The sequence below is a fragment of the Cnephaeus nilssonii genome, assembly GCF_951640355.1.
Source record: "Cnephaeus nilssonii genome assembly, chromosome: 7".
In the NCBI taxonomy this organism is placed as follows: Eukaryota; Metazoa; Chordata; class Mammalia; order Chiroptera; family Vespertilionidae; genus Cnephaeus; species Cnephaeus nilssonii.
The window spans coordinates 11236685-11248843 of NC_137078.1; the positions used below are offsets into that span (position 1 = coordinate 11236685).

A 12159-nucleotide genomic window follows, 5' to 3' on the forward strand; every position below is an offset into this window, starting at 1 on the left:
TTCTATATTTTTTTGTATAATTTTGAGGGCTTATTATTTGGTGCATACAAATTTAGAATTATTATATTTTCTTAGTGATCTGAATCTTTTTACCATATGAAGCGTCTGTCTTTATCACTAGAACAGGGAAACCTATTTTACCTAATATTCACAGCTATATCTACTTTTATGGTTAGTATTTGCATCATTCTTTTTTTTGTAATTCTATTTTTTTATGTTATAGATATATTTTCTGTAGACACCATACAATATTTTTTCAATCTAGCCTAACCATTTTTGTCTTTTAACTTGAGTATTTAGTCATTTCACATTTATTTTTTTTAAATATATCTTTATTGATTTAAGAGAGGAAGGGAGAGGGAGAGGGAGAGAGAGATAGAAACACCAATGATGAATCATTGATCAGCTGCCTCTGCACGCCCCCTACTGGGGATCAAGCCTGCAACCTAGGCAAGTGCCCTTGACCAGAACCGAACCTGGGACCTTTCAGTCCACAGGCCAACACTCTATCCACTGAGCCAAACCAGCTAAGGCTAGTCATTTCACATTTAAATAATTACTTAAATATTTGGGATTTAATGTGATGTTTTGCTATTTGTCATTCCTGTTCTGTGCATCTTTTTTCTTTCCCCTTTTTGGATTGATTGTGTAATTTTGTGGGGTTTTTCTCTTTGGTTTATTATGCAAATTATAAACCCTTTCACTATTCTTCTTTTGGTTATCTTAGTACGGAATACATCCTTGACTTATCAAAATCTAATATAATTGTACAGATATGTGCCACCTACCTTTGGGATATGTTTTAAGAAACATGTTGTTAGGCAAGTTTGTGGTAGTGCAAACATCATAAAGTGCACTTACACAAACCTAGACAGTACAGTCTACTCTAGACCTGGGCAATGTGGTGTAGCCTATTGTTCCTAGGCGAAAACTCTGTATAGCATGTTACTGTAAAAAACAGCATGAGATTAAGTCCAGCACAAGAGAAAATGATTCCATCAAGAAACACAATAAACACAAAATGTATGAGGCTGCTGCCATTGTAACATCCCATACTGTTTTACAGCACATTGTTCTTTCATAAATAGAAAAATTACCCAGTCTAAAATAATGAGAAAAGTTATAATATAATAACTACATTTACTATCATTATCAAATATCATGTACTGTGCATAATTTTATATGCTATGCTTTTCTATAGCTGGCAGTGCAGTAGGTTTGTTTACACTAGCATCACTACAAACACATAAGTAATGCCTTGCACTATAGTGTTATGGTGGCTACAACATCACCAGGCAATAGGAAATTTTCAGCTCCATTATGATCTTGTGGGACCACCATGGTAGATGCACTCTGTTGTTGACCAAAATGTCATTAAGCAGCTTGTGATGGTAATTGTACTTTTATTCTCTTCCAGAAAATGCAAGGACCCCAGAAATGTTACCGCTATTTTTCTTCCCCAACATCTATGGTATCCTTTATTTTGATTTTCTGTATGTTTGAAATTCTGCAGACATTATTACTATTGTTTTATATGGTCAATATTTATTTAAATTTATATTTAAATTTTTTCTTGCTCTTGTTCTTTTCTTACAGCTCTTATGTTTCTTTTGCATAAATAATATTGTCTAGAATTTTTTTAAGTCTCAGTTTTTGTTTGTCTGAATATATCTTAAGGACTATTTTTCCTGGGTATGGAATAATTCTGTATTGGCAGGAGTTTGGGGTGGTGTTTTCTCAGCATGTTAAATCAGTCTATAATCTCTGGTTCTCATAATTTCTGTTGATTTATGTATTGTCCTAACTGTTGCTCTTGTGAGGGTACTTTGTCTTTTCTCTTTGGCCTTTTTATTTCTTTCTTGATCATCTCTTTGGTTTTCTGTAGTTTCACTGGGATGTGAGTAGAGATGGATTTCTCTGTAGTATCCTGCTTGGGGGGGTGAGTAGGATTTCTAAAATCTGTGAATTGATGTTTTTAAATATAAGTTCTAGAATACATATTTTGAATGTTAGATCATTAAATGTTATTCTGCACCATATTGTCTCTTGCCTTATATTTTTCTGTTAAACATGTTCTTACTATTTTGACTATTCTTATCCTTCCTTTCATCTTTTCCATTCGTTTGTCCTTCTAGGCTTTACTCATTATAGTTGTTTTTCTGGAAGAAATTATGGGTAATTCTTTCTGGTCTGACAATTCACTTTTTTTCTGTTTAATTTGTTGATAAATTTATTTATTTAGTTTTTCATGCGTTGTATTTTTGAATTCTAGGATTTCTATTTCATTTTTGTTCTATTTTAAAAAATATTTTAAAATTAATTTCAGAGAGAAAGGGAGAAGGAGAGAGAAATAGAAACATCAATGATGAGAGAGAATCATTGATTGACTGCCTTCTGCACACCCCCAACTGGGTGTCAAGCCCATAACCCAGGCATGTGTCCTGACTGGGAATTGAAACTGACCTCCTTGTTCATAGGTCAACACTCAACCACTGAGCCATACCTGGCTGGGCTCTCTTTCATTTTTATTCAAATATGCAGTATCTTTTAAATTTTTAGTTATCTGCTGAAATGTTTAACCTTGGTTTTTATCAACTTGATAAAACAGTGTTGTTTTATAATTTGTGTATGATTATTCCAATATTTAGAGCCCCCGTACTTCTGTTGGCATTATCTGTTTTTTCGTGCTGATTTTTATTCATGTTGTCATAGCTCCTCTCCCATCCCAGATATCTTTGATTATGTGCTAAATAGTGTAGTTTAAAAAGCTGATTATAAAAATAACTAGTGGCCCGGTGAACAGATTCGTGCACATTGAAAGGGAAATAATTAGAAGAAATATTTTTTTAATATATTTTATTGATTTTTTTACAGAGAGAAAGGGAGAGAGTTAGAAACATTGATGAGAGAGAAACATCAATCAGCTGCCTCCTGCACACCCCGTACTGGGGATGTGTCCGCAACCAAGGTACATGCCCTTGACCAGAATTGAACTTGGAACCCTTGAGTCCGCAGACCGACGTTCTATCCACTGAGCCAAACCAGTTAGGGCAAGAAATATTTTAATATTGCTATTTGCCCTTTCTCCCTCAGCACCTGGGAACCAGGCAGAGGCTCTGCCACCCTCAACTTCAGCTTGTCACACCTGCCTTGGCCTGGTGCTTCCCACTCACCTGCTCCACCATCCCGCAGTGGTCCAGCTCTCGCTCTCCGCAGGGCCCATCAGAGCGGCAGTGCCTCCACTGCTGCCTGTTGCCAGTGCCACATGGCTGACGCCCACCATGTTCTGTGCTGCCCCCTGGTGGTCAGCGCACATCATAGCGAGCGGTCGAACTCCTGGTCTCCCAGGAGAACTCCTGGTGGAACCACCACCCAAGGGGAAAATTTGCATATTAGACTTTTATTATGTGGTATTTGAGATTTATGGGTAATCTTCCCCTAGGGATGATTTTGTTTGCTTCTTCCATATGCCTCTGGATAGTAGCAAACCAGAATAGATGTAATCCAATTCGAGGGACTGGAATTTGGGGGACTGTCCAAGGACTTACATCAGGGCTACATTCTGAGCTGCTTCAGTCATGCTCCTAGAGTGTAGTTCTTATGTTGCCAATTGAAAGCACAGGGTCACAATGGGGCCCCCATACTTGACAGGCCAAAATTCTGCCTGCCTGGCCTTGAACATCATCAAAATCCCTGCTTCATTCCCTTTTACCTCTGTGGGATTGGGAAATGCTCCTGGAGGAAAAGTGGCCCCAGTTTCCATAGTCACCAATATACCCCAGATTGCTGAGTACTTCTTCATAATCATGGCAGCTCCCTTGCCTTTGGACTCATGCTTGCTTGGTTTGGCTTTTTGGTTGTGTTAAAAGGTTTGAGTTACCTAGTTCACCATTACAAGAATTAGATGTTCTCCACATAAAATATTTATTGAATTCTAGTTTCTGCTCTGAAATTTACTAGTTGTTTTAACCTTCAATCAATTATTTATATTACACAAGCCTGTTCTCTCATATATAAAAAGGATTTGAGCAGAGTTGCATGAGGCCCTGCAGTTCAGTTTCTACCTGATTAGCACAATTTACTCTAAATCACTGAGTAGGATTTTATCATAAGAGCCCAAAGAGAAGGATTACAGAATGCAGTGACTTGCTTTTCTTGTTTATCCTATAGCTAAGAGAACCTTGAATATTGTAGAAGCCAGTACTGTAAGTATTTTAAGAAAAAGAGGAAGAAAAACTTGTTAACAGATTTCCTAAAATCTTCTTTTTCTTTCACGGAGTCACTGACTATTATCATGGATGTCAGTATTCTCAGTCCAAGAACCCCATTAGTCCTGTCTTTTCTGAGATCAGTTGGAAACAAGAAGAGGACTGAGATCAGTCTGGCTAGCAGAATCTTAGGAAATATTATTAGCTAGCCCACCAGCTTTGTGGGAGCAAGAAAATGCAGCATTTCAATCCCCATTCCAAGGAGTGCATTTGACTAAGTTTATAATGATCACAGAGCCCCTCCCCATCCAGCATTGCATAAAGCCATCCCATTGCTATCACAGTCTAGACTAGATGATGGAAATCAGGAGCCCTTATCAGAAAACACACAAGAAGCTGGTAACAGTGTGATCTTTGTATTCCCTCTTGCTTAACAGTCTCTCCTACTACACTTCCTTTTTTGTGGTTTCATGGCATCTTTTAAGATAAGACACTTACTTCTTCACTCCTTGTGATCCCACACAAACTACAAACCAGGTAGATAAAGGAAAATAAGCTCTTTACTAGTTTGAAGTCAGAGGGCCTATAATAGAATACTAATCCTGTAGAACAAAGGGTCAGAAACACTGGCCAAGGCAAATTTATCTTCATAATCCAACCCTTAATTGGGCTGCTCTCCTATATTTCAATTAAATGTCTGTTTTTAAACCTCCCTTCAACAATTAATGTCTCTCTATCATAGCTTCCAGAAGTCTATCTGTGAAATAAATTACAATATTATAATTTTTCTCATGGTTATCAAGAAAGTACAGCACTTTCTTAGTTTACTACACTGTCAATAATCTACATTTCTGCTTGGTGCATTCAAAAGCAATCACTGAATTTTTCAATATAAAGAAAGGAAAATAGATACCTATGCCAAAGTTAATGCGTGTAAACAGCCAACAGAGCTGATATTACAAAGGAAGTTAGAGATTTGTTGGGATGGTAGATTTGTTGCGGAAGATATATGAAAACTATCACCATTGAAAGGGCCAGTGATAAAGCTCTGAACTTGGCCTTGGATTTCCACAGTCTCTACGGAGAAGAAAGTCTGCCTAAGAACAGGATGTTAGTTGAGGGATTGTGTCGAATGAAAAAAATGAATGGATGGTCGGCCACAAAGTTTTCCTCTGGCATAAGCATGCAGAAGGTGGCAATTCCAGCTGTGGCAGCCGCTGCCTCTGTGCCCTCCTCATTTACTTCCACAAAAGACTTGTGGACAATTTTTGATATAAAAAGATCTCCGGCTCTTGACATGCCAGACAGATCAGCCCTGGTAGTAAAGAGATCCTCTATACCCAGGCTGGCCAGGTGAGAGTTGAGGTTGTAGCTCTCTTCCAGCTTGAACCTGGGCAGGTGGACGTTGACTTCAATGGAACTCAGATTCTCAGGTTTGGTCCACTCATGCAGTTTTTCTAAGGTCAATTGTTCTTCGATCTGAAATGAGAATGGGCAAAAGAAGAGGTGAGAACTACTTCACATAAACAAGGTAATAAACATTATTTACATGAATGGACTCATGTTATCAGTTGCTAATTAGTTTTTTTTATGTTTTGTACCAAAATAGATTCCATTTGGAGGATTTCATTTCTTTTCAGCAATTGGTGATAATAGAACAGAGCTGTGTTCCAAGCCATCAAGGGCCCAATTTAAAGGGACTTTGGACATCAAATGCTTCAACTACCCATCCATCCACCCACCCACCCACCCATCCATCAACCCAGGCTTTCCTAAACCCCTACCACACTGGATTACTGTGATAGGCCATGATGGCTGTTATTCCTTTAACTGGTTGATTGGTGCAAGGTAAAATTCAAAAGTTTTCTTCTATTTCTTCTATTCTAAACCCTACTGATCACTGTGGTTATCTGTGATCTCACTGTGCTGAAGTAATCTCTAATAGATTTAGCTTGTGGATAAAAAAAGAAAAGGTACTAGTTCCTCATCTAAAATTGGGAGAGGGTTAATAATAGTACCTACCTTATAGCATTGTTGTGAGCATTAAATGATTTAATGTGACACAGTAAGTGCCACAAGAATGTCAGCTATTATCATTAGCATATTACTACTACTATTGGACTAGAATGGACCCATCATTCTACTTGTTCTACTGCTGCTGATTATGTCTTTTATGAGGCTGGAGAATTTCTCTTTATAATCAGAGAAGAGACAAATATGAAAATACAATTAAAAGAAGAAACATACTGATTTTAATACAGACTTTATACATGCAAATAATTAATATTGGACCTCTTCCTGATAACAGTTTGGTTAGGGAGAGGGTAGAGAAAAACCACACAGCAGGCTAGAGACACTAAAGAAAACCATAATCTCCACAGATTTGCCTAGTCCTAGCCTGACAAGAAATGTCTTCGCCTTTAACTGAAATAAAATAGAAACATCATACAAAGTTCATATGAGAAAATAGGCTTAGCTTTCTTATGGGTCTTCTCTGCCATGTAGCTCTTAGACATTTAATTCACAACCTATATGAATTGTGATGAGAATGAGCAATGTAATAATAGGATCTCATAGTACAAGTTGAAGCTACGTACTATAAATTTTTAGGGATTTTTAATTTTAATAAATTTGTTTCAATAAAACAATTCTAATTTTACTGCACTTTCCCCTAAAGTTCATTTAAGAAAATTCCTGTGAGCTGCCACTGACATGTTAAATTTAACATAGATCCTTAGATGTCACCCACCACAACTGTTCACTGACAGTCACTGAAAAGTTAATCTTAGGGCTTCAGAGTAGCAAACATTTGTGGGCTACTACCACACAGTATACACACAGGCAGCACCGCTGGGTCAGACGGAAACATGAAGCATGAGCGTGGGAGCCGTTACCTTCTTCAGACCCGTGGCCTCGTCCTCGATGTCATCTGGCAGCAGGATGACCATGCTGAGCTCCCCGCCCTGGTAAGGCAGCTCCAGCACCCGGCACTTAAGGTCCTCGATGTAGCCAAATGGGAATGTGCTCTTCTGATACATCATTTTCACTGTTTTTGTGTCTTTCTGAACAGTCGAAAAAACCAAGTCACTCACATTATCATCTGCGTTCTCTTAGAGCAAAGAGCAATTTTGTAATTACATCATCTCACCTTATTCAATCTGAAAGGTGTATCGGTTGTGGCTTTTTGACTGAATTTCTCATGCCAGTTTCCTTTGAAATAGATGGCATTAACTAGCACAAGTTTAGTCATATTATCAACCACGCCTGGAGCCAACAATTCTGGAATTTTACCTAAAGAAATAAAGTAAGTTTTTTTTAAAAAATTCACATATCAGCATTCCGTTTTTGAACTGCATTGAAATGCAATTCAAATTCATACTTTTTATTTAATTCCCGTTAATGTATTAAGTTAAGGAAGCCCTTCCAGTGTGTTTCAACTGTAAATAAACCAACTAAAGGGTTTAAAAGCTGAAAACAGGAAATCTTCTCTGCATTATATGAGAAACAATGAGCCTTCTCAGTGAATGGCCATTCTTTGGCAGGCATAAAAAATATTTCTTAATGAAAATGATTTTTAAGTAAGTCATTTCTTCAAAGCCTCCAAGTGGAAGCTGCTCTCACAGAAAGTATTTTAACAGATATCCGAAGGTGAGGACAGTTAGTCCTCTGAAACACCAGTTCCCCTGTGACCACAGCATGGCCACGAAGAATGCCTTGGATGGGAGACAGGTGTTGGGTAAGCGCCTGGCCTCAGACCTTGATGAGGTTAGAGAGAGTTGTGGTGGAGAAACAGCTGAGATGGAGCCACCCCTGACAGCTTCGACAAGACATTTGCCATATACTTATGGCCACAGAAGTTTGTGTCACAAGTATGAGAATACTAGAGGCCCCATGTATGAAAATCGTGCAAGTGTCTCGCCCCCGCCACAGCAGCTGCCTCAGTCCCTGCCACCGTGGCTTTGTCCAGAAGGTCGTCTGGTCTAATTAGCATATTATGCTTTTATTATTATAGACTAGAGGCCCATTGCACAAAATTCGTACACTCAGAGGGGAGCAGGGGGAGTCCCTCAGCCTGTCCTGCACCCTCTTGCAGTTTGGGAGCCCTCGGGGGATGTCCAACTGATGGCTTAGGGACCCCCGACTCTCCATGGGGAGTGGGCCTAGGTCATTAGTCGGACATCTCTAGTGCTGCCATCGAGGCGGAAGAGGCTCCTGCTACTGCTGCTGCACTTACCAGCCATGAGCCCAGCTTCTGGCTGAGTGGTGCTCCTTGTGTGGGAATGCACTGACCACCAAGGGGCAGCCTCTTCGTTGAGCAGGATCGGGCCAAAAACTGGCTCTTTGGGCATTAGACTAGGCCGAGGGATCCCAACAGTGCACAATTGGGGCCGGGAAGGGATGCGGGAGGTTGGCCAGCCAGGAAGGGACCACAGGAGGGCGCCAGGGCATGTGTGGCCCATATCACTCAGACCTGATATGCCGGACCCCAGCAGCAAGCTAACCTACCGATCAGAGCTTCTGCCCTCTGGTGGTCAGTGCACATCATAGTGAGCGGTTGAGTAACCTTAGTATATCATTAGCATATTATGCTTTGATTGGTTGAACAGACGACCGACTGGATGACCAGACACTTTTCATATTAGGCTTTTATTATATAGGACTAGTGGCCCCATGCACAAAATTCATGCATGGAGGGGGGCAGCCAAGCCTGCACCCTCTCCAATCGGGGACCCATTGGGGGATGTCCGACTGCCGATTTAGGCCCGATCTCTATGGGCAGTCGGACATCCCTGTCACAATCTGGGACTGCTGGCTCCTAACTGCTCACCTGCCTGCTTGTCTGATCACCCCCAACTGCCTCTACCTGCCTGCCTGATCACCCCTAACTGTCCTCCCCTGCCGGCCTGATCTCACCTTCAATGGCTCTCCCCTGCCAGCCTTATCTTGCCCCCAACTGCCCTCCCCTGCCAGCCTGATCTCGCACCCAACTGCCCTTCCCTGCCAGCCTGATCACCCCTAACTGCCCTCCCCTGCCAGTCTGATCTCACCCCCAACTGCCCTCCCCTGCAGGCCTGATCTTTCCCCCAACTGCCCTCCTCTGCCAGCCAATTTGGTACTGATTGGTCTGTTTCTATGCCAGTCATCATCAAAAGATCTGCCTCCTAGGCAGTCATCGGTTCCTCACAGTTCACCCAGATTTGGTTCTGATTGGTCGGTTTTTATGCCAGTCAGCATTTCTGGGCCTACCAACAGGGTCTGATCAGGAAGACGGGGCTGATCAGCAGTCCTGGTGGAAGCCTGGAGAGAAATGGAGGCACGACTGCTGGCCAGGCCCAGAGAGAAAGAGAGAGGCAAGTGTTGATCAACAGCTGCCACAGAGGCTATGGATCAGACCCTGCTTCTCTCCTCAGGCCTCTCTCCAGGCCTGATTCTCAGCCCCCTCAGCAGTCAGTGCTGGGTCACCATGCCTGCAGCTATAGAAGTTAGTGCTGGGTCTCCACGGCAACACAGCGCTGACTGCAGGACTGACTTCTGCTTGGTTGAGCCTCCGGTCTTTGTGGATGTGATGGACCCAGGATTCTTTTCCATAATCTGGGCCAGGATGCATTTTCCTCAAAGCTTTATCCTTTTTATCCTACATTCAATGTTAGTTTTAATTTTAAAATGTGGTTTTGTGAATTTATGGGGAAAATATTTAGCTGCTTCAGTGAAAGCATGTTGAAGTTCCCACTTTGAGGAATTTTCACATTTAAAAGCTGTCTGGCTCTGGGCAGTGGCAGAGTTTAGCCCCAGCGAGAGGGTGAGGGCAGAGGAAAAGGGCAGGGAATCATCTGCAGGCTGGGAAAGTGGAAGGAGGAAAAGAACGGCCAGTGTGTCCTGAATGACTACATTCCGCCCACTCTCTTACCTTCAGTCTGCCCTTTGACCCACGCGTTTATCACCTTTCTTGCATCTTCAGAGGCTCGCTGAAAATCTACACTGGCCAGTTCTGCTCCATACATTTTCTGGGTTGAAGCTAAGAACTCCTGTTTAAAATAAAAAAGGTTAAAAAAAAAAAGAAGAACAACAACCCCCAACCCCCCAACGAATAATTTCTACTACATCCAGAAATGGTTTTATAAAATCCTTAAAAGCAATGGAAATTGTCCTAAAAGACATAAACTTCATTGTAACAAAAAGATTCTAACCCTTATACATTTTGCATCATAGTAAAAACCACATAACATTAAATTTACCACCTTAATCGTTTTAAGTGTACAGTTCAGTAGTTTTGGTGTTGCATAAAATTTACCAATTCTTTTCTAACATTTGGCTAACATTTTCAGAAATAAGTATACACTGATTGTTCTGGGAAGTGAATTATGGAATTCACTCTTGCTTTAGTAAAACAGCCAGGGTCAATCTTTTCCTGTGAAGACTATCAAATGAAATCAAATCTGTAATGGGGATACTGCCATATGTTTAAATTCTGTATTTTTTTCTGAATGTTTATAAAATAAAAACTGATGTCTGTGACTTGATTGTGCTGAAAAATGTCTGAACTGTTTCGTGAGTTTTAGAATGTGAAAGTAAAGTACTCACAGGGAGGATCTCATAGGTTTTCTCTCCATATAACCTGTTAGCAAGTTTCAGAATATAGGGAGCTCCGCGCTTGTTGATATCAGCATTCAGACTCTGGAAACTGGAATGAATCTCCTTAACCGCATCGAAGTGAAGAGTCTAAAATAGAGAAAACATTCTTTCTGCAGCCATTTATTTTGAAACAGATTCCTTGACATTTGCTCCTATCAAATTAAATTAATGCTTATATTACTAATTATCAATAATCCCAGCCCAATACTTTATTAAAATTTCATTGAAGAACAAAAGAATAGAAAATCTAAAATGTATAGCTTTGTGAGACATAATTACGTTATAAGGTCTTTTTATATCACTTCTTATTATAATAATAGTCCCATAAATATAAGTGGTTAATAGGCTAAGTATTTACCTATGTCTGCTTTTTCTCCAAAGAAAATCATAACTGATATATTCATATATAAGTTCTGTATCAAAGAGAGTTTTACTGAAAGTTCTCAGAAATAAACAGTAAAATTAAGAATCATCCCCTATGTGGGAACACAAAGATATTACAGAATTGAGGGGATTTTAAACTACGTTATCAGCATCAGTAACCTAAAAATAACATCTATAAAGTTAACATTCAGCAAAAGTTTAATTTTCATGTTACAAATCAAGAATCCCTTTATGGTTTTATGAGTCCTGGGCTGGTTCCTTATTTTACACACGAAGAATAAACTTACCCAATGTACAAAGTCCAGTTACTCACCAAGATAGGGAATGTTTGCACAGTTGCTGTGATAGATCTGCTTTAATGGAAAAGCAGGGGAACCCTTAAAACTATTTTCTGCAGAGGTACTACAGTGCCTGGATAAACCTCAAAATAGAAGCTGACATTACCCTGCAAGAAGCAACTAACCATTATTACTGGGGGTAAAATAAAAACTGGGCTTTGCAAAATATAAAAGTGCTTTCATGTCTGCAGTGGTAAAGAAGGTTGGTTGTTAAGATAATGCGGAAATAAAAGATTTGGAGCTGGAACAGATGGATAAACTTGAATCCAAGGCTGGACCTCCCCCGGTTACTGGTACCTTGTAATCTTTCCCCTACTTCAAGGAGAGCTGGAGTTCCCGTCTCAGAATTCAACAAAGACCACACAGCACAGTGGAGCGGCCCACACCCAGGAAGGCCAGGGGGAAGGCCAGGCATCACTGCTTCTTCTCGCTGTGACAGGGACCTGCCTTAGCACCCAGGGCTTGGCCCAGTCCCTGCAGCGGCCATACCTCACTTCTTTCCTCTCCTTCGGACCCTCCTACCCACACAGGCACTTGTGCCAGGCTCCGGGCTAGGCATCAGCATATACAATCCCACGATGGCCTGTTCCCTCAAA

The 12159-nt window shown here is 40.6% G+C and overlaps 1 protein-coding gene across 2 annotated transcripts in view; it reads right to left on the minus strand.

Moving 5' to 3' along the window:
• Window positions 1-4750: 4750 nt before the first annotated feature.
• Window positions 4751-12159, minus strand: part of LOC307102988 (leukocyte elastase inhibitor-like) — a 74446-nt gene continuing 67037 nt past the window's right edge. For both annotated transcript variants that reach the window (XM_079776833.1, XM_079776832.1), the window contains exons 4-8: window positions 10791-10928; window positions 10117-10234; window positions 7357-7499; window positions 7103-7270; window positions 4751-5687 (exon numbers count right to left, since the gene is read on the minus strand). In XM_079776833.1, coding sequence (XP_079632959.1) covers window positions 5286-5687; window positions 7103-7270; window positions 7357-7499; window positions 10117-10234; window positions 10791-10928 — 969 coding nt within the window. In that variant the 3' untranslated portion in view covers window positions 4751-5285. The remainder of the gene's footprint in view (window positions 5688-7102; window positions 7271-7356; window positions 7500-10116; window positions 10235-10790; window positions 10929-12159) is intronic.